This window comes from Salvia hispanica, chromosome 3, assembly GCF_023119035.1.
Source record: "Salvia hispanica cultivar TCC Black 2014 chromosome 3, UniMelb_Shisp_WGS_1.0, whole genome shotgun sequence".
NCBI classification, from domain to species: domain Eukaryota; kingdom Viridiplantae; phylum Streptophyta; class Magnoliopsida; order Lamiales; family Lamiaceae; genus Salvia; species Salvia hispanica.
In genome coordinates, this window is record NC_062967.1 from 55518353 (window position 1) to 55545203 (window position 26851).

Here is a 26851-nt window from a genome sequence, read left to right on the forward strand (position 1 = left end):
AGGCAGAGGCATCTACCAAGAAGGAACTCGAGCGGCACAACGAGATTGTACTCCCCTTCCAGCCGAAGAAGAAATTCAAGCTTGAATAGCAATTCAAGCATTTCTCAATATGTTTTACAAGGTCCATACTAATATTCCTCTCGTTGAATCGTTGCAGGAGATACCTAGGTACGCGAAGCTACTCATGGAGGCAGTGATGATGAGAAAGAAAAAGCTAACAAAAGCTGACCTTTACTAAAAAAGAGAGAGAAAGAGAGAAAAAAGTAAAAGAGAGTAAAGTAGATGTGGAAAAATGTGTTGACTTTTACTAAAAAAGGAAAGGACTCTATTACTATAGAACGTACTAAAATGGTAAAATGACTATATTACTATGGAACGGAGGGAGTACATGTAATGTTGCAGGTGTTGTTTACATGCTTTGTCTTGTTTAGAAGAATTTTTGGTAAGCTTGATAATTGGGCTCGTAAGTCCTTAATGAGATACAATCAACAATCATTGGGCATCATGAATCATGAATCTGCTAAACATTTCACTTATTTAGTGTCTTAAAACCTACACCTTAATTTATCTCTTTCAAATACTCCTCTTTCCCTTATAAACTCTGGGGTTATGGGATATGTGATCTGTCAACAGATTATTGGCTGCATTGACGCAAGCGCTTCAGAGCACGGGCGTGGATCTCTCTCGAGCCAGCATCACGGTCCAGATCAATCTTGGAAAACGAGCAAACAGAGGAGCCACACCAACTGCTAAGGTTAGTATTACGCAATTCAAGTATTGACATTCTCCTCCATCTTTTGCTTCACGACACTAATCTCGTGTTTCACAGGATCATATAATCCTTACACCGTCCAGCAACCAACCAGTCGGGACGTTTCACAACGCCATCAGTCGTGAAGACTTAGACCTAGCTTGAAAAGGCTGAAAGATTTGATTAGTAGCACGGCTTCAAAACATCCATTTCCAAATTTAAAACATGAGATTCGAGCTTTCTGCAAATTCTTTCATTCAGGTAAGATTCAAACTTTCTGCAAGTCGGTATTCTTAATTAGAAAAGCATAATCAAACGCTTTTTCCCGGCAACTAGCGAAACGGCCACCCCCGCCAAAATGCCCTTCGTCCATGCTGGTTCGTAGGATGACTGCAGACGAGCAGCTCGGACATGTTGTGTCGCGCACCTTAGCCACCCATTTCGCAGATTCCCAAACGCCAACCCTAGTCAATTGTGAAAATAAGCATTGGTATTCTATTTGTAGCTATTCCCATCAAACAAATGAATTATAGAATTACCGGGCATCGTTGAATGCAGCCGAGACGAGCATTGAAGGGCAGCATGCTCCCTCAGGAATGTTTTCATAAGGAGAGTACTTGAGAATGTATTCGAAGCAAGATTGATTCTGAGGATTTCCGAATTCTTCATAATCCAGTGTAGTAAGAGGTAAACTTGGATCCAGTAGTGAGCTAAGAACATCAAGGAAAGGGACCTATCATCAACATAGAGAGAAAACGAACAAAGAAAGTGGCGTATAAGAGCTCAATGGGTTATTCTGCTCCAGCATCATTCTTTGATGTCACCAAAGTAAGGCAAATATTGGTTTTCTGAAAGAGACGAGTAATCTATGAACCTTCAAAATGGCAGCACGAAACAGTTGCGGATGCATGTTGGCAGCTGCCCCAACAAGTAAACACCCAGCACTCACACCCAGAGCACTCAACCGGTCTTTATGGATTAGGCCATCATCAATTAGAGATTGAGCACACGAGACAAAATCTTGTATGGAATTCAATTTGTTCAATCCACGACCACATTCATGCCATGAACAATCCGGACCAGCACCACCCCTGACCCCACAAGATACCAAAAAAATGAACGAAGATCACGTCAACTTACAAGAAGTCATCTGTCAGTGATCCGACAAAAACTTAGTACGACTGCTAGTTAGACTATTCCTCATTAACTATTCCATAATTGATGAAGTTATACACACCTTACATCAGCAAATGCCAAGAGCCAACCTCGGTCAAGTAAGCTTAACTGGTCAGGACACCAGCTTTTATCCAAATCGTCACCATAGGCACCATATCCATGAAGAAGCCCAGGAGATTGACCCTCTCGATATGCAGCCCGAGAGTAAAGGATGGTCATCGGGATTCTGACACCATCGTGGGAAATCACTTCCTTCGTTGTGCAATAATATTTCTCAGAATAATCCTTCCACCAAACACTTTCATTTTTATGCATATCTGTGGTCGTCACTTCCTCTTCATAACGAGAATATTTCTCATAGATGTCCTTCCACTCCTTCCACCCAACACTCCCACCACCCTGGACATCTGTTTACAGCACGAATTGTCTAGAAGCTTAGCAATGCTATAGTCATAATTTCACGAGTAATACTCAAATATACCTGTTGCTGAAATGTTTCTCACGTCTTCCTGGTGAGCAATGGAGAAGGTTCTAGTCGACATATCATAGTCAACCGTAAAATCAGGTATCTGCAAATGAATAACCAAGGTTTCAGCTCAAATTCATTATCCTAAAGACATGTTAGCGTTAAGAGTCAATTTTTATCAATGACGTTATCCAAAACCATACCACAGGAGACGACAGGACAGCACGGTATACAGTGTTCATGAAGTCGTCATTCAGACCAGGTTTGATTATACACATATCAGAGGGCAGAGGAAAAAACCAAGGATCGAGACCATCAATCTCCATTTCATTCTGCAGTTCGAACCAAACAAGGCTAATTACATTAACAAGCTGTATTAATTGAAGTAGGAAAATGTCCATACCTCATTGTCAAAATCAATTGGCATGTTGATAGAGCATGCTGAAGCCGAGCCGTTTTTGGTGAGGAAGAGGACCAGATGCCCGTTGAAAATATCCATATCCCATAAACACATATCATCACCCGGAATGAAGAAATCCTATGAAACAGAAAGCATATATAGGTAAAAGTAGTTCTGGAAATATCTTAAAACTAAATACCACTAAACAAGTAGATAACAAAGATCGAATTTGATACAAGAGGAGGTAATAACACAATCAAGTAAGTAAATGATCACACCAGAAAGAGAAATATACTTTTAGATACCAAATTAGTACAGATGAGAGATTACTTCCAAATTAGTTGATTGTGCATCCTCAACTCTGCATCTGGCTAAATATAATCCAATGCCTGAAAACTTCTTATCTTTACATGTAGGAGCATTAGTAAGGACGTAAAAAATGCCACGATGATGCTCCAAAAAGTACTGAACTCCAGAGACACGACGACAAAATCTCTGCAGCCCAGCATGCGGGTTGCTTGCATTTATGAACCAAACCTGCAGTGCAGCCAGAGAACTAACATGAAAATACGAGCGGAATCCATCTTCAGATTATGTCCTTGAATTAGAACGTGGAAACAATAGTTCTTTCCTCAGATGATGTCCTTGAATTAGAATTCACTGTTATAAACTTCCCATCTTTCGTACTTGCAATATCTAAACAGAAGCAGGAATCATTTTCTGTAAGTATCACAGCATCATCCCCAGAATGTGATCCCAATTTGGTGCACATTACCCTGATATGATTGTATACATGTGAGAAACTATTTGGGATTTCCTATGGAAATAAACATGCAAGTGGTTAGAGAATCTGCCTGTAAGGCCGTAGGTTTTGGTCGCATAATGTATAAAATAGAGTAGAGCTATCCTGAGCCCAAGCCAAACTAACAACACCGGTAACTTTCGGTTGGGGAAGAACTGAATCATTGGCAATGTCCTTTATTTGAAGCTGAAATTGTTCGTCACCTTTGGTGTCAACTGTATATGCAAGAAACCTGTGGTCTGGTGATACTCTGCAGGTATTCACATGGACATATCCTACAAAAATAAAATCTCAAATTTTATGTCGCATGTACATGCATACGAGAATATTTGCTGGTAATGCAAGATGAATGAAATCATACATTGCAAATACTAGGTAATGGTCATATAACGAGAGTCGAAGATGATTCAAAATCGAAACTTTCATTTATCTGAAAGTCTCATTAAACCAAGCAAGAACAGTTCTTCTAATGATAGAGAAGTTCAGCATAAGGTCAAACTGCAGCTAGAATGGAAATGATGAGTTGGAAGCACTTGCCGTGTTTTTCTGCAATATCATTCCAGTCGAGCAACACTTGTTCCCTGCCAAATCCACCTCCGGAAGAAGTGAAAATTGATGCTATCCAACCCTTTCTCTCAACTGCCGGCTTCCTATATAAGATGGGATACTCCTTCCCCTCTGGAATGCACTGATAATACAACCTATTTAATTTTGATCCAATCAATAATCCAACTAAAATTTAGTTTAAAGTTTACTTCGCACAGTCGCTCTAATTAGTTACAGTATGAGCTAAGGCTAGGCTACAATCAGTGCCTTTAAACATTAAATTAGGCTACAAATATAATGATTAAGCGAATTAAGAAACAAATTTGGTAAAATCGACGAACCCTAAAACCGTGAAAAACTGAAATTCGAATCAATTTACGAACCAGGGCCCCCAACGATGGGGAGGGGTGGTGATATCGGGGGGCAATCTGGAAAGCATCTCGGAATAAAGTGTGTTCTGCAATTCTAGGGTTTCTCGCATGAATGCATCGGCGTAGGAGTTCTCTTGGTTGATGTAGCTGATGAAATCGGGGTCGTTGGTGTTGCACATCCAATGGTAGGGGTCCTGCCACGTCACACCGTGCGCTGTTGCCGAGAAAGGAACCTTTTTGGCCAGCGGCGGCGGTAGATTGAGGGTTTTCCTACAGGCGGTAGAGAAAAGGGAAGGGGAGGGGAGGTTGGGGAGTGTAAGAAGGGTCTTTCTAGTTGATAGGGCAGCACGAAGGAGGGGGGCCGCCATAGCGCCGGCGAAAACTGAGTGCCAGTGCAGTCAAGTGGGCTTTGTATGCGAGACGAAGATATTATCGGTCCATATCAACTACTCCTACTATTTTACAAATTTATCATCAATAAAGCCGCAAGAATACATGGGTCCGTCCCGGGAAGGTGGTGAGATTTCGAATTAAGTAAAATGTTTTAGTCGACACGAGATTTTAATTGAATTGCTGTCAATTTATTGAATTAAAGAGCGAAAAATATAGGGGTAAGTATTGAAAAAAAAGATTTGATATTTTAATTGCAAAGAGAGAAAAAAAATTGTTTGTGTATCTATCTATCAATATATAAAGAGAGAGTTTTTTGACATGCAATGTGGCATAGTTTTTGGCGGGAAAATGAGTGTCATTGTACTGCCACAGTTTGTGTGTATACTCCAAGAAATTTTGCAGAGTGGCTTACACAGGAAATATAACAACTCTTATTATAAATATGAGATGAACTTAATAGACACAATGAGAGTAGAACTACTGCTTATTTGCTCTGCAAATACTCCTTAATATCAAGGGCTCAAACGGTGGATGAACGCCTTTCATTTCAGACCAGCGAGGAGTACCGACCTTCACGCACGCTTTTCAGCGCCTTCGCGCTAGGTGCAACCAGCTCCGCCTATTCACCTCGCTCTTTTTGGCAGACGGATGAATCCACACCCAATGCTCTAAGAGTGTCCACTATAGGGGAGCCGCAGCCAGGCCACGGGAGAGCCGCGAGCCGCGGCTCCCTATAGTGACTGGGGTGGGCAGCCGCGCCGGGGGGGTGGTGGACGTGGGCGCGCCACGATCGTGGCCTGGCCGCGGCCCTCCTATAGCATTGGCCACGAGCCGTGGCACTTCCGATTTTTTTTTTTTTTTTTTTTTTTAAATTTCGAAATTTTTTCTATATATACCTAAAATTCATATCTTATTTTTACTCTACTCTCACACACAATTTACCCTATTCCCTTCAATTTGAATTTTTGTGAAATGCAAGGCGGAGACGATCGCGGTTATGGAGATTCGAGACAGGGGAGCTGTCCACCCCCCCAACGCTGGAGATCGAGTCCCACCCCTCCTCCATCCCAGATGTAGAGTCCGCCATCGCCGGCGCCGTGGCTACAAACACCCCAAAACCGGGGTCAGTCCTCGGCCTATCAGCAGAGATATGCGGGTCGTACCCAACCGGGGACGGGCGACTATCGACCCAACATGGACGCGATTAACTTCTCGTCCCAATTTCAATCCTCCCCATTTCAGAGCAGTCAATCTCCGCTTGATGAATCTGATAGATTCACATGGGAACAATTGATGGGGTCCCCTGATACCCTGACGCCGACGCTCGGTCGTGTAGAGACGGGGAGAGGAGGCGGTGGAAGAAGCGGCGGTGGTGGCGGCGGCCGAAGTGGCGGCGGGAACGGCGGGCGAAGGGGCGGCGGCGGCAGCGGGCGTGGCGGAGGATCTGCGCGAAGTGGCGGCGACGGCGACGGCGGGCAGGGCGGCGGCCGCGGTGGTCGCGGACAAGGCAATGGCGGCGGCGGTGGTCGACGAGGGTTTCTGTACACAGACGCCGAGTCCATTGCCATTGCTAGGGCATGGGACGCGGTGACGACAGATGCCATAGTTGGCACGGATCAGACCGACTTATGCTTCTGGCGGAAAGTCTTGGTGGTCTACAATGAATTTAAACCGCCGGGGAGCGTCGACCGTACACCCGATCAGATTCGAAAGAAGTTCGGCAGGATCACTACAGCTCTTCGGAAGTTCATTGGTATATACGAGAACCAAATGCGCACTGCTCAGAGTGGCCGCAGCGAAGCCGACATAAAATCCTTGTCGATGCAGTTGTTCGATGTGCAAGTAGGCAAGAAGTTTACCTACTGGGCAGAATTCCTCGTTCTGCGGGACTCCCCAAAATTCAGAGCCATCTGCGAGAACGCGTCTGAGTCTGGGCCAAGCCGTACGAGACGGGGCAGGGGCGGCAACTGCAGCAGTAGTAGCGGCGGTTCAAGGACCTTCGACCTCAACGACGAGGTCATGGAGGAAACCCCCCCTCCCCCCCGTCACTATCCCGGCGTCCTCGGCCCCTGGGTCAACAGTCCGCAATCCGAGCCGCTAGATCAGCCTCCGCCGCTGCCTCCCGACACTCTGCTGCGGGCCCGTCTACACCCGCCCCCGGATCGGCCCGAGCGGCGTTGCAAAACACCCTAGCGGTGCAGATGATAAAGGAACTCAAGGACACTCTGGCCTTGTATGAGAAGTTGACCGACCCGACTACCAAGGTGATGTACTATGACCTTATAGTGAGGCTGAGGTCGTTGTTGGGGTGGGAGGACACGGCGGCGGCAGCGACGGGACCTCAGAGCGGTGGCGGTGGTGGTGACGGTGATGGCGTTGGCGGTGATGATGCAAGGGGTGAAGATGAAGTGGCGGATTCTGATGATGAGACCGAGTAGTCGGCGATGGCGGTGTTTTTTTATGTTTTTGTTTGCGTGTTCCAAAACAATTTTCGTTGTATAATATTACCCCGTTCTATAATACAACGAAGATTTGGTTTTCGATTTAGTTTTCATTAAATTATGCATTTTATTTAATTATTGTAGTCTAACAATTTTTATTGTAGTATAAAAATATAAACAAAATGGAAAAAATAAATTTTTTTGTGGCTTGGCCATGTACACTATAGTGGGAAACATGGACATTGGTGGCCCGACCATGATTTTGTGGCCTGGCCACACTTTGTGGCTTGGCCCGGCCAACTATAGTGGACACCCTAACCGCCGCGATCTGAAGCACTGGACACTAAAGAAGCCTCATCTGCAGCGGACGAATGTTGTGTCAATCCTGAAGAATTCAGCGGCGAGTTCCGCCATTTAATAAGCAAAACGAATTCCAAAACGCAAAAAACAGAATTGAGAGGAAAGAGGGTTGCTGAAGAGTTCGCACATAAAATATCTTCAAGTAATTTCGGATTTGCGCCGGAAATATTGAGAAAGAGTACTACTCCACTAAGAATAATGGAGAAGAAGCGACGGCGCATGAATTAGGTTTCAATGCATCAAATGTTGATGCATCAAATGTGGATGCTAAATGGACTTCAATGTACTACATGAAATATGGTTGTATCAAATGTGGAAGCTAAATGGGCTTCACTAACTAAAATATTTTATTAAAAGTCAAAATTAAATATGCCAAGTAAATTTTCAAATTTTAAAAAATCAAAATACGAAATATATTAAACGAATTAGTTATATAATTGAATAATATTAACGATATATTATAGTATATATATAGGGGTGCGTTAAAATGAAAACACCTTTTAAAATAATATTGTAACACCACGTAGCCTGAAATATTATAATATTTATTTTTAAATAACTAGAATTTGTTTGCAAAATAGCACTATAGTCGATAAGGACGATATCTATATCTTAAAGTATAAGGAACATTCCACACAAACAAAATTGTACATTTTTTATATTCTTGTGGGACGGATGAAGTAGTGTATACATTCTTAAGTGTAATTTTATTTTTATATTATTCACTATTTTTTTTTTCTAATCTTTTTGCAGTTAAAGGGATTATGTTCAAGTTAATCTAAGACTGAGTCTTACGACACTCTTAGACCCATGAACTTGTTGTGTTCCAGTGGAACGCTCCCACTACGATATGGTTCTTACAATCTTAGGTACCGAAGTTGATTTTATTAGTGCAAAAGTTTCTAATGGTATGACTTATTGGTAATGTGGAAAATCCGATATCTCTCTCTTTATTTTGAGAGTTATCACGTTGTTAGGCTTGTAGTTCATCTCTTGATCTTCATACAAGAATTATATCTTTGAAGATTACAGAACTTATTACCTTACATCATTTGGGACAAACCATAAAACATGCCTCATTACTCAACTCCAATTTCTTGGACACATTTCCAACACGTGTTGGAACAACATTACACCTTGAGATGTGCTAGACTAGAGACGCTCTAGTCCACAACTCGTGTTTTGTAGAAGGTACTGATGTTGATAGTTTCTTTAATATTTATCCCATCAATGATAAGATTTTAATGAGTACAACTCATCACTTAATCAAACTTGTCTTAGAGAGACTTCGATTCCTTCTTACATAACTGCCCCATTCATTAGATGAATGCTTGGATTCGTTAATAGAGATTAGACTCCCACTACTGATCATAACCCTTTGCTCGTCTCCTTATGGTGTAAACCATTGAGACTTGCTAGTCTTTCTATGTTGCACTTCTATAAGTATTCTGAATCTCTTGAAAAATCAAATGATTCTAACTCATAGTGCATCAAATAGACTTTCTCAACTCTCAAGCTATTTAACGAAATGTTAAAATCTTGATAGTCTAGATCAGTTCGAACAATTGCTAAGTATTTTCTTGGCCTTAAGACTAAGAGCCATAGATACCTTATCATTCAATTATTAAGAAGTTGATGTGTTGTTGAATACTCAACCTTGTCGCACTTATATTATTTTAATACTATGATGCCTTAAGCATCAACCATAAAACAATAGTTGAGCATTAATAGCTCCCACTGCAACAAAAACCTAACTGGATCAAGATCTCTTACTTAGAAGTTGCATTGTCATGTAAGTCATTGTCCTTCTTATAAAATAGGTCAATCCAACTCACAAAGCATCTTTTCTCGCTTTAAACAAACTTCGATGACAATCCAGGCTCTTCCATTTCCGTATCTAGTCTTTTGTTCAAATGAACTAGGACTTAAAGAAAATGCAGCATGTATGAATTCGTCATCTATCATGTTACTTTTCTCTAACAATAACATAACGACTATTATTCTGAAGATTTTCTACTTTTCAGTTAAACCTTCTTGTAGTCATTTCTTGTTACTTTAGGCGATGACTTGTGTCAGAAACTATTTGATAACGTTGATCTAGGATTATCATTATTTAAATCGTACTAGAATATTACTAGATAAAAACAATTCCATCATAATCTATAAGATAAAAAAAATCCTATCAACCAAGATTTATACAAATCTTAATTCTATTTAGAATAGACATCTAGAATATATCAAATATTACTTATGATTTCTTAGATAAATAAATTCATCTAAATCCAATTAAATAAGGATTTTCTTATATATCATCTTTATCCTAATCTATCTAGGATATAAATCCAAAAGATAAGGATAACTTGGATTAATACTTATTTTAATGCATCTAAGATTTGTCTTAATAGAATTAAATCTATTCAAATCCAGATGATAAAATTAATTAATATTAATATTAATCCTAATTCATCTAGGATTTATTCTTGGAGTAAATCCATATAAATCCATAGAATTAGATAATATTATATTATAATTATGTAAATCCATCTAGAACTCATGTATGAATAAATCCATATAAATTTATAGGATAAGAATAAAATACCATATTATTCCTCTCCAAACATCTAGAGTTTATCTATGAATAAATTCATATAAATTCATAGGATAAGAATAAAATAATATTATCATTATCTAAATCCAACTGGGATTCATCTACGAATAAATTCATATAAATCCATAGGACATAGATAAAAGATTAGATTATTATTTTCCAAATATAACTACGATTCATCTAGGAATAAAATTCATACAAATCCATAATATAAGGAAATAATCTTAGTTAATCCATGATTTAATTCATAATTAAATCTCATATAATATATAAAATCTACAAAAGATATAATCAAATCTTATTTTCAAATTAATCTTGAATTATTTTCAAAATTGAATCCAAAGATTTGAAATTCTAATCAAAATTTGGAAAGCGAAGTCACGGGACGAGGCGTTGCGACGTCGCGAGGGTTCCACCCGCGTGAGCGTTGCGCATGGGGTAAACCCCAATTCAGTGCCGCTGCACTCCCTCTGAGCCCGCAGCCACTGCTGCTCGTCTCCACCCATCGCTGCTGCTGCTGCTGCGCCGTCAAGACAACGCAGCCCGCCGCTGCTCCCGCTGCAACGGACAGTCGCTGCATCTCCACACCCGCTGCTGATCGATTAATCAAGTAATCATGCAAAGATCATTCTCTCAATTAATGATTACATGTTGGAGAGATCACGTATTGATTCAATTCCCAATAGCCAATTCACGAGAAAAACACGGAAGGCAACGATTAAAAAATAGAGGAGCCGACACCATGTTCACAACAAGAATTAATTGTAAACAAAGTCAAAGCATCAAAAGGAATTGATTCACGCAGCGGACAAATACGCAAGCATTCATAATTCGTCGTACAACAAATACACAGCGAATATAAACATGCATTCAAGCAATTCACGTAACATGAAATTAATCCACATAATCAAAGCTAAAAATTGGCTCTAATACCAATTGTTGGGGTTTGGTGCCCCTTGCATAGCGGAAGACTTGTACAAAACAAATAAATCAGATACGGATCTATTTGACCGATTATGCGATTAATCAATTCACATGTTAAACAAATAATTGCATGCTAGAACGCAAATAATTGCATGCTCAAAGAAAGTAAATCCTAAAACATGAATTCTACAGTTTAGAGTTACCAATTTGATTCTCCTAAGAATCGTCGATTGCTCGCGCCTTCTCCACGTGATGATCTTCGATACTAGACCACGGATCTTCTCTCTGGTTCCCGAACTGTATCTCGATATCAGGGTGGGTTGATCTTATCAAAATACTAGGACTTAAATAAAAGAGACAGAAAAATCAATTTCACGGAGGAGAGCTGGAGAGATAAAATCGCCCCCTTACCTGTGATGGAGTGGACGAAAATTTTAAGAAAATAATAATGTGTCTTTTCTGTCTCATTTATTCTCCTACTTATATTAAGTTCCTTTTGGGTCCAGACAGGGATCTATGGAAGGTTTTGGATATGAGCTCCCCCAATTAGCTTTTTACTAATTAAATTGAACCCACAATTTAATACAAGCTTATATTGGAATATTACGAGCAGCCACTACAGAAGTAATATTGAACTCTCCTCATCCAAATCCGAAATTACAAGTAATCTGGGTTTTCACTTTGTTTATTATTTATTTCTCGCGCTTAAAATATAAATGTCCATTAATTAATTAATGTCTGTCATGGACTTAATTAATTAACATCTTTTTAATTCCAAGAGTGGACTTAGCAAGAAACATGTATTTATTATTCATAGAGCGATAAAACTCCAATTGACCAGTTTTCCGAATAATAAAATCTTGTTCGAGCTCCTCTTGAGGACATTATCAAACGAGACTCACCTCGCACACGTTTCAACATAATAGTAATCCTAGCACCGCTAGATATTAATAACCACTACCCAATATATCAGGATTATTGGGTTGCGAAAAATCCGCACCATTTGATAAGTCAAAGTAGTGCATAATCAATACCGTATGCTCAATGCTAACATAAGTAGATTAAGAAATAGTATTTTATCAAGACCTAGTGATAAGTCGTATTCTAAGCCTTGGTTACTGGTCAGTATGTCGCGAAATGCATGTATTATCTGCAAAACAGTTGCTCAAGTGTGCAGGATTAAAGGATCCCAGTCAGTAGGAGACGATTCGGGTGACGCAAGTGAAAAGGGCGCTAGAAGGGTGCAATACCGACCAGGATGCATGCCAAAGAAAAAGGCTCGAGATGGAGAAGAAGGATAGCTGGGATGATCATTAACAAGGGCAGAAAAGTCAAAACGTGAAGGAAGTCTACCCTAAAAGCAAGGGCAAGCCTCCCTATAAAAGAAACCACTTGGAGAGAGAGAAAGGAGTTCGCCGTTAGAGTTGGTCCCTTAGAGTTCGGTTAGGAGCTCTAAGTTCTCAGTTCTCAAAACACACTTAGTAGAATTCTCTCTAGAAGATCAGTCCTTCAGCATTGTCCAACCTCTCGTTCCTCGCCACAGCTATGGTCACTTGACGTCCAAGAGTCTGCCGGAGAAGTCATCGATCCACCGTTCCAACCAGTTGCCGTAGTAGTATAGCAGTATCATCACCCGGAGTGGCCAAACAATCACTACTTTGCTTTCTAGTTTAATCTTTACTTGCTTTCGTCGTTGGTTTTGTTGCAAACACTCATCGTGTTGCCTTTTGAAGTACTTTGTGAAGTTCCAATGTTAAATTATGAAGTTTCTATTTCGTATGTCGCTTTGGTTCGAGTTTGCTTCATTCTGCCTAGGAAAATTAGATCTAGTTGTTGCTTTTAATTTCTAAGTGTTTTCTTACTCTGGAGTTGTCGATCTGAAGTTGTAGTTATGTTTTAGTCTAATCTTCGTGCTTGAGTCTTCGTGTTGCATTATAATCACCGCCTTGCATGTTAGTCAGTAGAAGTAAAATTGCAGTTTCACCGTTTATTTTAAGTTTGAGCATTTTAATCAATGGATCTTGAGTTTGAGGTTATGAATCTGAGTTTAGTTATAGTGTTTGTGTTCATCTGATTTTTGTTAATGCTTGGTGAAGAAGAAAACGTCAAAATCAACTTTAGTTTGGACCACTTTACTTTTAAGTTACTTTTGCTTTTGTTCCCTACTTTTCAGTTGTACTATCCAGACCTGTCAGAGAGCCACCAGCCACCAGATATACCTTGTTGTCTAATTTTCCTCTTTTAGTAACTGTCTACTTTCCATATGCCTCTGAGACACCTTGTCCCCTATTTTCACGAACACCACCACATGCCTGTTAATTTCACGCCTACTAGTCAGTAGAGTACCACCTTTATTTCTTGCCTAGGTAAAATCTCAACCCAAGCGTGGTAGCTAACCAAAACACCCAGGTAAGTCACCGCAGTTATCAAAACGTGTCCATCCTCGTGATTATCATAATTTAACAATTATTAATCGAGCAAATAAATCACATAATAATCAGATCTATTTAGCAGATTATTTAGACAAAATCTATTCGCGTAATTCTCACATGTATCATGCTCATAACTTGAATAAATCATGCTTTAAGAATATTGAAACCTAAAACATGTTTTTCTACGGAGCAGGAATAATACCTAGTTAATTCTCCAAAGAATTGATGATGGCTAGCAGCTTCTCCACGTGACGCTTTGAATACTAGACCACAGATCTTCTCTCTGGTTCCCGAACTGTACTCCAATATCAGTGTGGGCTGATCTTTCCGAAATACTAGGACTTAAATAAAGAAGACATAAATTCTACTCCTACGGAGGAGAGGAAAATTCGAACCCTACTCTATAGAGGGGGGACGAAAATTTTGGTGTAAAAATTATATTTTTGTCTCTTTTATTCTCCTATTTATATTAAGTTCCTTTTGGGCCCAGACAGGGATCTATGGAAGGTTTTGGATATGGGCTCATCCAATTTACTTTTTACTAATTAAATTGAACCCACAATTTAATATAAGCTTTAATTGGAATATTACGAGCAGCCACTACAGAAGTAATATTGAACTCTCCCCATCCAAATCCGAAATTATAAGTAATCCGGGTTTCCGTTTTAACTTTTATTTCCCGCGCTTAAGATAAAAATGTCCATTAATTAATTAATGTCTGCTATTGACTTAATTAATTAATTTCTTATTAATTCCAAGAGTGGACTTAGCATGAAACGCTTATTTATTATTCATAGAGTGATCAAACTCCAACTAGCTAGGTTCCGAATAATAAAGCCTTGTTTCGCGCTCCTCTTGAGGACATTATCAAACGAGACTCACCTCGCGCACGATTCAATATAATAGCAATCCTAGCACCGCTAGATATTAATCACCACTACCCAATATATCAGGATTATTGGGTTGCGAAAAACCCGCACCATTTGATAAGTCAAAGTAATGCATAATCAATACCGTATGCTCAATGCTAACCTACATTGATTAAGAAACAAATATTTATCAAGACCTCGCCTTTCAGTAGATAGCCCAAGGACAAGTCTTGCTGTTAGATCCGTTCAGTGCTATACCACACCAATGTCATCTTATTTCAGTAAGACTTAGAAATATACGGACTGACATTGCAACCTTTCACGATCTAATTCCATCTAGGTTGTGAAATTCTTCTTTTTCTTTGTTTAGGACTGACCGTGTTACCTTAAAGTGGACGACGCCCACAACCGGTCTACTAAAACAAAGACTTAGACTTTGTTAGGTTAACTTATACATTTAAACATGCAATTAACATCTATTAAATGTAAAACATAACACCATTATGACAAAAAAATTTGTTTTATTCCTTGGAATATAAAATAAGAGTTTTACAGTATTCAATCACTCGAAACGTGATTTCTAGTATACAAACTCTAACAATCTCCCACTTATACTCAAAACACTTTCGAGTATACAAAAAAAATGTGCTAACGTCTAATTCTCCCACTTATACCAAAAGCGGATTGAGGTCTTGTATTAGTCGAACTCCCATTCCTTCAACATGGCTCTCAAACGGCTTGACCGCTAATGCCTTCGTGAAAGGATCTGCCAGGTTGTTTTCTGACTCAATCTTGACCACTTGTATGTCTCCTCTCTGCACTATATCTCGAATGATATGATACTTCCTCTCTATGTGCTTGCTCGCTTTATGAGCCTGTGGTTCCCTCGAATTTGCCACAGCACCAGAATTGTCACAATAAATGATGATGCTCTTGGGCATATTCGTAACCACACCTAAGTCCAGAAGGAAGTTCTTAAGCCATATAACATCTTTTGCAGCATCCAAAGCGGCCACATATTCGGCTTCCATGGTAGAGTCTGCAATGCATTTCTGTTTTACACTCTTCCAAATTACAGCTCCACCTCCTAAGGTAAACACATATCCGGAAGTTGATTTTCTCGAATCTACATCAGCTTGAAAGTCTGAATGTGTATATCCTAAAGGACAGAGCTCGGCTGCATTGTAAACTAGAACATAGTCCTTAGTCCGATTAAGGTACTTGAGTATGTTCTTTACGGCAGTCCAATGTCCTTGGCCGGGATTTGATTGATATCTTGCTACCATGCCAACAGCAAAGCAAATATCGGGTCTAGTACAAAGCATAGCATACATGAGACTACCAACAGCCGAGGCATATGGTATCCTTCTCATCTCTGCTATCTCAGATGCTGTCTTAGGACACATCTCTTGAGATAAATGGATGTCATGTCTAAAAGGTAAGAAACCTTTCTTGGCATCTTGCATGCTAAAGCGTCTAAGTACCGTATCGATGTAAGATTCTTGGGATAAGCACAACGTTCTCTTCGCACGGTTTCGAAGAACCTTGATACCAAGAATGTGTCCCGCATCACCCATATCTTTCATCTCGAACTGGCTGGACAACCATGTTCGCACTGATGACAACATCTTTTTATTGTTTCCAATTAGAAGAATGTCATCTACATACAAAACTAAGAACACAACATTTCCCTTTTCAACTTTCTTATACACGCAGCTTTCATTAGGGCACTTTTCAAATCCAAACTTTTGAACAGTTTGATCAAAACACTAGTTCCATGATCTAGATTCTTGCTTGAGACAATAAATGGTCTTCTTAAGCTTCCAAACCATGTGTTCCTTGCCCTTTACCACATAGCCTTCGGGTTGTTCCATGTAGATGGTCTCCTCAAGACTGCCGTTTAAAAACGCAGTCTTAACGTCCATCTGCCATACTTCCCAATCCATGTTAGCTGCAATAGACAAAAGAATACGGATCGATTTGAGCATAGCCACTGGGGAGAAGGTCTCATCGTAGTCGATGCCTTCCCTTTGGGTATACCCCTTAGCCACTAGTCTTGCCTTAAAAACTTTAATTCGTCCATCGGGTCCACATTTACGTTTGTATATCCACTTGCTCCCAATGGCAGTACAGCCTTCGGGTAGACAAATCATAGACGTCTTTGTCTACCATTTATTGTAGTTCCGAATCCATTGCTTTCACCCATGCGCAATGATCGACATCTGCCTGCGCCTCTGCTAGATTCCAGGGATCAAGTACATTGCTGTCCGAGGAGTGATCCATGCACTCTCCCAAACCAATGTATCTTTCGGGCTCATGAGAGACCCTCCCACTGCGACGCGACACTACAACATTAGGTGTACTAGTTGAAATTTCTGGAATTGTTGCTAGGTGTCTGTTCTTGGTTAATGGAACTTGTGACTGAAGTTAGCTCTTCAAGAGCTATCTCACTGCTGGACTTATGATTCATTACAAAGTCTTCCTCTAAGAATGTGGCATGAGTGCTCACAATGACTTTCTTATCTCGGAGACTATAGAATTCATAAGCTTTCGATCCTTTAGGGTAGCCTATAAACACACATACCTCCGTCCTTGATTCCAGCTTAGTTGGATCCTTTTCCAAAACATGAGCCGGACACCCCCATACTTTGAGATGTTCTAGATTGGGCTTACGCCCAGACCACAACTCATATGGGGTAGTACGAACTGATTTAGAAGGTAAATTGTTTAATATATGACTTGCAGATAGCAAGGCATGTCCCTAAAATGAAATTGGTAACCGTGCATAACTAATCATCGAACGGACCATGTTTAACAAGGTCCTATTCCTTCTTTCAGCTACACCATTCTGCTGGGGTGTGCCCGTGATGCACTTTTTATTAGCACTAAATAAACCTGCAAGTATACAAAGTATATATAGTATAGCTAAAGGTTAGTACCGGATATCGAACACGGGGAAGACGAACACAAAGTGTCTATCCTCTACTAAGACTCAAATACTATCTGGAAAAACAATTGGGTTTTGAAAACTTTTGAAAAACTAAAAACAATAAAGCATAGATCAACTAAAAGCGAATAAAACACGGAGAAAGACGATAGAGATAAGGGAATCCCAGGGATGTGTGTTCACAGTTATGGTTATACAAAATTCCAACTACAATACCCTAGCACAGTTTATACTTTGAAAGGACGAGTCACCTAGCTTATGCTCATGCGATACAAATGTTGATTACAAGATTAGGGTTGGCAATCCTAACACGTAACTCCAAAAAGCTCCTAAGACCCTTGAAAAGTACTCACTCTCAATTAACAGTGTTGTTTTAAAGGAAGCTAACTGTACTGTCTACTAAGTGAATCTAACTCGCTAGAACTCTGTCATAGTTATGAAACAAGTTATATTAAATCATACACGATTGTGTCACTCAATCATGCAACATCAAAACTACTTAGGGAAGAAACAAAGTAAAAACAAAACGGATATTAAATAGAAAAAGGAATTTGTATAACTAAAGTCGTTACTAACACATCCCTAGAATCCTATGAGTTTAGTTACACATAGTGAAATAAGCTAAATACATAGATTGAAGGGAAAACAATTTGAGCATAAAACTAAAGCAAATAGAACCCGTAGGTTGAATCCTTGTCGTTCTTGATGTTCTTGAAATCCTTCTTCAACTCCTTGCGCAATTAGAAGTACTCTAGCTTTTGATCTCTGTGAATTATTTTGCAAGTAGAAGCTCTCTAATTTGATGAAGCTTGAGATCTTACTTACAGGGGAAAGCCATTCCTCATTGTAGAAAAAAAAGATCTTCAAAATATGGTAAATCTTGGAGCAGATCTAGGGCAATTCGGATTCGCCGCCTTTCTCCGGCGGGCCGCCGCACCTTGGCCGGCGGCCGCCGCGTTGGAGTCTAGAGTCTCTGTTCCTTCGGGGGAGGACCGCCGCATGACCTCCTGCGGTCGCCGGGCGAAACTTCTCTTCCAAGTGTAATTTTCCGAGACGGACCGCTGCACTGCTCTGACCGCCAGGCGCCGGCGGTCGCCGTACAACTTCGCGGCCGTCGTCGGTCGCCGTCTGTCTCCAGATTTCCAAACTTTGCGTTTTGGCTCCCTTTTTCGGCTTAATTATGCACATTTCACACAAAACACGTCAAAATATCAAAATAGATAAAATATGCAAATGATGGACGTGTAGAGTGATTTAGACATAAAAAACGGACCAAATAATGGCCTTAAAACAGTGCAAAATCCGAGCGTATCAAGCGACACAAGACTTTATGCAATTTCATTTTGTGTGTTAAGAGGAGAGAGTTTTGTAAAAAACGGATATAATGTAGAGATAAAGGTGTTTTTATTTTTAGTAATGTGTCATCTTGGTTGGGATAAACTAAAAAGGAAGTGGGCCATTTTCGATGGAACGTGGAGAGTAATAAACAGTTAAAGTGGAAAGAGAAATTTGTAAGAGAGAGAATAACGTAGAATGTGTTAGTAGAGTATGAGATTCATGTATTAAAATTGAAAATAATAAGTAAATATGTTTTTATATGGCGGACAACAGTTTTTGGCGAACATAGGGGGCATATAATGACGAATAGTTCAATATACTTGTGAAGTTGATTGTAACGCCCTCATCCCTGACGAGCGAGGAACGCTACTAAATATACTAAAATAGAAACGTTAATAAATATACTAAAATACCAATTTCTTTTATTTTAAAAATTAAAATTTTAACATGTGAATAAAAAATGAAACGATTTAATAAATTGAAAAGATAAAACATCTTTTACATTTTATTTTAGTTCTTAAATAAACATTGCCATTTGACCCTAGAGATGTCAATCGGGACAGGCTAGTGAGTTTTGGGCCAACCCTCTTCGGGATGCGGGTTAATCGTGTGTAGGCTAATCGGGTTGTGGTTTTATCGAGTTATAAATATTCAACTGTAACCCTAAAGTGTTGAGTTTCACACCAGCCCAGTGGACTAATCAGGCTGCTACCAATAAAATTGAAAGTCTAATTGAATTGTTTGATACTAATCTAAGATTGACAACCTTAATCTACTTTTTGGTGCATGGGCAATACTTGTGTGATTCGTTACAGTTATGCATGAACTATGCTAGGGTGTTGTATTTGGAATTTATATAAACTATAGCTGTGAAAATATATCCCTGGAATTTCCTTGTCTCTATCTGTATTTCTCAAGCGCTATATGAGATTGATTTTATTTTCTTTCTTAGTTTAAACCAACCCCAAAACTGTTTTTCTCAAGTGTTCTACTCCCTCTGTCCCGGCTAATATGACACATTTCTTGGCCGGCACGAGATTTTATGAGTTATTGGTTAAAATATTTAATTGGAGAGAGAAAAGATGGGTATAAGTATTAAAATAGAGAGAGAAAGAAAGTTGAATATTTTAATAGAAGTGAGAAAAAGTGGTTGAGTATATTAATTGGAGAGACAAATTTTCCAGAAAAGGAAATGTGTCATCTTAATTGGGACTTAAAAAGGAAAACGTGTCATTTTAAGCATGACGGAGGGAGTATATGGGACTGTTTTTCTTAGTTTCAAATTTAAACCAATTCCAAAACTGTGTCTCTAAACAGTAGAACAAGCTTAGTACTCCCTCCGAAGCTTAGTTTTAGTACAAATGAAATAATTTGAAGATTCTTTGGTGGTATCTGATGCCATAGTTTACCTAGAGAAAAAAGATTTATTCTTACATAATTATGAAAATTTTGATGCAAAATTTAAATACAAATTTTGAAAGACCAAAAAGGAACGATATGGTACTCCGATAGCAATCAAAGAACATAGAATGATAGAGACACGTCTACAATTTCGAAGAAATTTCGTAGTAATCTTCAATTGATATACTCCCTTCCAAAAAAGTATAGATTTTTGGGACAACACGAAAATTAATCCACCATTGATAAAAAAAAAGAAATAGAAAAGAATAAAATCATTATAGTATTGTTAATAGAAAATGAGGTCATCTTATTAGAATTATTAGAAAAAAAGAAAGTTACCAAAAATAAAAGAGAATGTGGTTCTAACTTTAGTAGTCAGTTGTTTGATTTTTCTTATTACGACTTGTTCAAAGTATAATAATATTCCCTCTGTCCCACTATAAATGAAACGTTTTCCTTTTTGGGTTGTCCCATTAAAAATGAAACGTTTCTTAAATTAGAAATAACTTTATCTCTACTTTTTCCTCTCTCTTACTTTACTCTCCCTTCTTTAACTCACAAAACAACACTACATAAAATCATGTGCCGAAAAGCAAACGTTTCATATTTATTGGGACGGAGGGAGTACTATTTTTCACGCGGTATAGTTGTTCAACTGAATATATAGTCATATATCAGAATTTAGATTAATTTTATGTGAGTTTGTGTTAAAATGACAACACCTCTTAAAGTAACACCATACCACTATTTCTAGCCAATCATTTGTACATTTGGACGAATAATAAGCTGCCATGTGGCAATCATAAAAAATACTCAAGGATAAATGTTCAAGGACTGCAATATCCAATACGCTAGACTGCAATCTATAGATTGCAGTGTAGCGTTCATACTATTGCAGTCTAGCGTTTATAATATTACAGTCTAACATGGTGTCATAGTGTCACTTTAAGAGGTGTTGTCATTTAAACTCACCCCATTTTATATATTCACTAATTAATCAAGTTATGGTATCATATGAGTATCTAAGTACAAAGTACAAAGTAAAAGGAAATGTTAAATAAAGATGATCATTTGTCTATAAATAAGTACACCAATTTTCAAATTTAAACCGTTCTAAAATTATGACACAAAAATAGATAAATTTTACTACTCTTTCGTCCCATTTTTCTTCGGATTTTAAGAAATTAAAAAAAAGTGCATTTGGATCTAGCTTATATAAATTAATTTTAAATAAAATGAGTTACTGTATATGATTATCAGACGTACTACGATTTATAAAAAAAAAAAAGTTTAGGACTTTACTAGAGGACAGACTGAATTGAATAATAAAAAGAGATTCATATATTACTCCCTCCTCCTGCTGATAAAAGTCATATTTTTCTTCGTCCATCTCCTAATAAATGTCTCAATTTACTTTTATTACTTTTGGAAAATGGTTCTCACATTCCACTAACTCACTCTACTAACATTTTATTATAAAATTAATTTAATAAAGTAGAATCCACCTTCCACTAACTTATTCTACCACTTTCTATTATAAAACTAAATAATTTCTTAAAATTTGAGCCGGTAAAAAATGAGAGATCTATTAGCGAATGAATGAAATACTCTTTTTTTACTGAATACTGAAGGTGTCCAGATTTTGAGGCAAATGACGTTAAGGATAGTAAATGCAAATTTCGCATGCCAGCTTGTGCAAGATACAAAAAGTAAAATCCTAAGAACATTCGCATCACTCGATGCGGGCTCTATCTCGTCTCGGAGAGACGAGACCTCATCAAGATAGTGATACAGGAACGCCGTCTCGTCTCGTCACGTCCCATGTCTCTCAGCGAAGATGTGGCTGGCGAGCCAGATAGCCATGCGCGTTGGCCACGTGGCGAGCTCCCGTTCGTTCGTGACGCCCACAGGCGAACCCGCGAGTGAGCGTTGTTTATATCTGTTGAAAAATATATTTTTTTAATTTTTTTAAAAATTCTGAAAAAAATAAAATAAATAAATAAATAAATAAATTCTCAAAAAATACTAGCCATTTATAGCCATTTTTTTCAACTTTTTTAATTTTTTTTTCTATTTTTTTTAAGCCCCCAATCACTTCTATAAATATCAAATCATTCCCACAAATTATCCACCATAAAAAACTCTCTATTATCACTCAAACACTCTATGATTACCGCATCACTTTCCATGATTATGCGGATTTCAATAAATTGTAATATTAGGATTCCAGTTATGTATTTTTCGTATTTTCGGATGTTGTAATTTTCATAGTTTTTAATGATTTTATGAATTATTAGTATTAATTTAATATTTCAATGAAATATTAATTGAATTTGTTGGAAATAAAAATAAAAAATGAAATTGAATGAATAGTTAAGGGATGAGATGGTTAAGAGATGTGGGGATACAGATGTTTTCTCTTAATTAAGAGATGAGATAAAAATTACAATCAGGCCATAAATAATGAAGTGATGAGACGGTATTGAAACGGTATTGAGACAATGATGCGAATGGCCTAACAAGCAAAAGCGAAACGATACATTCTTCATTAATGTCTATTGGAGTCAACAAATTTTAAATTATTTGGTCCCAAAATGAGACTTCGTCTTCTTCATTAATAAATTTTGAATATCCATAAACCCAAAGCTTCATCTCTGTAAGACTTGAAATTTTGTAATAGTAGCCCAAAGCTTATTGTTAATTGGTTTGAATGGTATGATAATTGGTGTTTGTATTATTTTTAATCAAATCATAACAACAAAACTAAAACTAGTACAATTTTCACTGATGGTATAATTATCATTTGATTACATTTTAATATTCATATATCACAGCATGGAACCACTAATGTTAATACAAATATACTATATGTATATTTGACAATATTGTAAAAAGGCAGTAAAAAGAAAATATTATAACTTTTTGTACCATTTTAAAACACTTATAAAACATTTTGTATTCACAACTTAATTACCCCTTATTGTGATGGAACTTATCTAACTATCATTTCTAAATTGTATTGGTGCTAAAAATTTTGCTAAAACCTTTGAAGATTCATGATATACTATTATGATAAAAATACCTCGAATATGTGACTTCACATCAGTGCTAGCAATTACGAGAGAAGTAACAAAAACAGTCATTTGATATTACAAAACACAATATGTGACACAATACTAAATCACAAAACTCAACATGAACATATACACATAAATTCTTAAAGTAAAATATCATCTTCCTCCATTGATTGGTAAAACAATATGATCCCTGCTAATGCTGTCATATCCCACACTTGAGCTCACACCTCTCATTCCATCTGGATTATTTGATAGCAAAGACTCCATCTCCTCTGCATTGTCTGCATTATTTCGTGCCCATGAGTGCTTTCCTCCGAGTATTAGCCCTTCAAGCTCCATTGCCACCTCCTTCATGCTCGGCCTATCTTCGCCTCTCACGCTCAAGCAATCTTTCGCTAGCTTAGAAACCAAAGATATTTGATCCATATTTTCTGACCTCGCAATTTTTTCATCAAGAATTTCAAACAACATATCCTGTTTGAGTACAGACAGGAAATAGTTGGCTAGACTCTTCTCCTCTATCGGCTTATCAAAATTCAATGCTCTCCGTCCTGTGACTAGCTCCAACAGAACAACTCCAAAACTATAAACATCACTCTTCTCTGTTAATTGGTTCGTCTGCATATACTCAGGGTCAAGGTATCCCAAAGTTCCTAACACTACAGTGGACAGCTGCTCGAGATCAATTGGAACCAGCTTTGATGCTCCAAAATCGGACACCTTAGCTGTAAAAGTGTGATCTAAGAGGATATTGTCCGATTTGACATCCCTATGTATGATGGGAATAGAAGCTGAAGAGTGCAGATATGACAACACCCCTGCAGTTTCTGCAGCGATCTTCAGACGTGTGCTCCAATCAAGAGCACACGCCTTAGCCTCATTGTGAAGGTGTGAAGAAAGGGTGCCGTTGCTAATGAACTCGTAGACCAAAAGCGGAACATCTGTTTCTAGGCAACAACCAAGAAGTATAACTACATTCCTGTGGTTGATTTGAGATAGAACAACTACCTCGTTGATGAACTGCTCGATTTGTGTGGGATCAACTCTTATGGACCTCTTGATGGCAACGGTTCTTCTGTCCGCTAGAACGCCTTTGTACACGGTGCCAAAGCCGCCTCGGCCAATGATCATGTTGCTGTGGAAGTTGTTGGTAGCCTTTTGGAGCTCGGATGAGCTGAAAATGGTGACCATGTCCGATGAGGCTTCTCTCCTCGCCAGTTTCTCCTGTAACATTTGTCCACCGTTTTGGAGGAAGAATCGTTGCTTCTTCTTTCTCTGCGATCTTCTCTTGAGTTCCATGTAGAGTAGGATGACAACAAGTAGCAGAGTAATAATCCCAGAGGCAACTCCTGTTTGCTTGTTTGTTAAAATTAAAAAAGGAGTATACATATATGTTTCAAGAATCCAAAAATGTTTATTTACCAATGAAGATAAAGGCAATCATCATATTCTGCTTCTTTGCGGCAAGCTTGCAGCCATCTTCACCTCGTCCATCACCATCTAAATGTTTGGGACAAGAACATGTGTAACTTCCTTGTGTATTATTGCAGTACTCATTCTTGGTGCAATTGTTTAGAGTCTTATTTTCGCATTCATTAATATCTGCAAGATATACAAATAGCGTTAGTAGTGGAGTAAAAGACAAGGAGTATTTGCAAAAGTATAGTTATACTAAGTAATACCTATACATCCATGAGTTAGATAAGGATTTCCTTCAAATCCACTATTGCAACGACAGCGGTAGCCATAGCCGTTTACAGGTTTGTAGCATTCAGAGTTGTCAATGGTGCAAGCATAGCCGGTGGCGTTTTTCTTGGCCTCCTCGCACGTGGTATTCCCGATGGCCCAATCAACCAGCATAGGAAGCTTTTCAACGTCAGCCAAGTTTGTGAGATTATCCTTTGAAAACTTGAAGGCAGACTCCTCAGCAACAAAAGCATAGCTGCAGTTGTTGAACTCCGAAACCTCTGTGTAATTGTAAAAACTACTGACCTCAATTTGGATCCGCCACGCATCTCTGGGAATGGGAGTCTGGCAACACCCGACGCCAGCACACTCCCCATCCGTCAGTTCAGCCTCCGAACTGCACATGGCGGTGCAGCCGGTCTTGAAGTTGCGGTTGAGCCTATCCCCTGAGACGTAGGCGTAGGCATCGCACCCCACGATGGTGAACTTATTCCCGGTATTATTCACCGTGAAGTATTTAGTAAGATTTATCCAAGAAGTGAAGTTGGAAGATCTTGCGCCAGTCCTATCGTAGCAATCATACGCTATGGACCGCAGCAGCGTCATCTGTCCGTCAAGGGATATTCTAGTGATTTCGATATGTGTGTCCCACCAGAAGAGCTTCGGAGGATCGTAAGCTGTGTGGTTGCAAGTCACCCAGAATTGTTTTGAGATGTAGCATTCCTGTTTGGTGCCGAAAGGGAATGGGATGGTTATGTTGCCGCAAGTGTCGTCGCAGTTTGGCAAAGCTATGGGGAAATTATTACCATATGATGAGACAACGGAGACCAATATGAAGATGAGCATTACCAGCATATTGAGTTTCTTTGCTTCTCAATAATGATTGGAATATCATGGCCACATCTTGGGTAGTGGTGTTAGTGTATTTTGATTTCTTTGGCACTGATAGTTTTATAAAAAAGATTTTAAAATAAGATTTTTTTTTAATTTTAAACAAATAAAAATAAATGAAAAAAAAAAAACCGAACCGTGAAAAAAATTGATCAAATAATAATGATTCGAAAATTATTGAAGGCGATGGCTAGCAGACAGAAAATATCTATGATGAAAAGTCCCCATCTTGACAATAAATAATTCATTTGATTGGCTGCTACTAATACCAGTACCAATTCTTTTCTACTACTACTCTCCAATATCTACGTCTCTTTCCCCCTCCTTGACGCGGAAATGCTATATATGTAATAATGCATTATAGAATGGGCTTGGTTCACTTTAGAACTGATATATTGACTAATATGAGAGCTATATCAATTTTTTTGATGCATTTACGTTTGTTTATATTACAAAATATATTAATTATTATTACAAAACTCTACTGATATTCATAAATTAACTAACTAATTAGTATTGAGTCAGTAATTGATATATTATGTAATAATAGTTGATAGTATTAATATATGTATCATTAAATTGATATAAATTTTAATTTAACCAAACATATATCTTTTGTATATCCATTTGCTCCCAATGGCAGTACAGTCTTCGGGTAGGATGGACAAATCATAAACGTCTTTTTCTACCATTGATTGTAGTTCTGAATCCATTGCTTTCACCCAGTCGCAATGATCGACATCTGCCTGCGCCTCTGCAAGATTCCAGGGATCAAGTACATTGCTGTCCGAGGAGTGATCCATGCACTCTTCCAAACCAATGTATCTTTCGGGCTCATGAGAGACCCTCCCACTGCGATGCGGCACTACAACATTTGGTGTATTAGTTGAAATTTCTGGAATTGTTGTTACACTAGGTGTCTGTTCTTGGTTAATGGAACTTGTGACTGAAGTTAGCTCTTCAAGAGCTATC

At 38.6% G+C, this 26851-nt stretch overlaps 2 protein-coding genes across 3 annotated transcripts; both read right to left on the minus strand.

The window, feature by feature from the left end:
* Positions 1-341: 341 nt before the first annotated feature.
* On the minus strand, positions 342-4978 carry LOC125214353 (dipeptidyl aminopeptidase BI). Of its 2 annotated transcripts, none has more exons than XM_048115351.1 (12): positions 4525-4970; positions 4133-4296; positions 3648-3870; positions 3425-3569; positions 3124-3330; positions 2797-2931; positions 2597-2725; positions 2409-2496; positions 1989-2334; positions 1626-1842; positions 1291-1484; positions 342-1215 (listed from the first exon to the last, which is right to left on the minus strand). In XM_048115351.1, the coding sequence occupies exons 1-12, from the start codon at positions 4878-4880 to the stop codon at positions 1020-1022; spliced, it is 2400 nt and encodes a 799-aa protein (XP_047971308.1). In that variant the 5' UTR covers positions 4881-4970; the 3' UTR covers positions 342-1019. The 2 variants fall into 2 exon arrangements, 1 of the variants encoding a protein (XP_047971308.1); XR_007175102.1 differs by having other exon boundaries at positions 990-1215; positions 1291-1461; positions 4525-4978.
* Positions 4979-23352: 18374 nt separating this feature from the next.
* Positions 23353-25905, minus strand: LOC125216478 (putative wall-associated receptor kinase-like 16). Its single transcript, XM_048118193.1, has 3 exons — positions 24985-25905; positions 24725-24904; positions 23353-24651 (listed from the first exon to the last, which is right to left on the minus strand). The coding sequence occupies exons 1-3, from the start codon at positions 25841-25843 to the stop codon at positions 23456-23458; spliced, it is 2235 nt and encodes a 744-aa protein (XP_047974150.1). The 5' UTR covers positions 25844-25905; the 3' UTR covers positions 23353-23455.
* Positions 25906-26851: the final 946 nt, after the last annotated feature.

Coding starts and splice junctions, on each gene's coding strand:
- LOC125216478 (XM_048118193.1), bottom strand. CDS start 25,843: ATGCTGGTAATGCTCATCTTCATATTGGTCTCCGTTGTCTCATCATAT. Junction 24,905..24,984: donor TCTAACTCATGGATGTATAG/GTATTACTTAGT, acceptor TATATCTTGCAG/ATATTAATGAATGCGAAAAT. Junction 24,652..24,724: donor GATTGCCTTTATCTTCATTG/GTAAATAAACAT, acceptor ACAAGCAAACAG/GAGTTGCCTCTGGGATTATT.
- LOC125214353 (XM_048115351.1), bottom strand. CDS start 4,880: ATGGCGGCCCCCCTCCTTCGTGCTGCCCTATCAACTAGAAAGACCCTT. Junction 3,871..4,132: donor TGATATTGCAGAAAAACACG/GCAAGTGCTTCC, acceptor TTATTTTTGTAG/GATATGTCCATGTGAATACC. Junction 1,843..1,988: donor TTGGCATTTGCTGATGTAAG/GTGTGTATAACT, acceptor TTGTGGGGTCAG/GGGTGGTGCTGGTCCGGATT.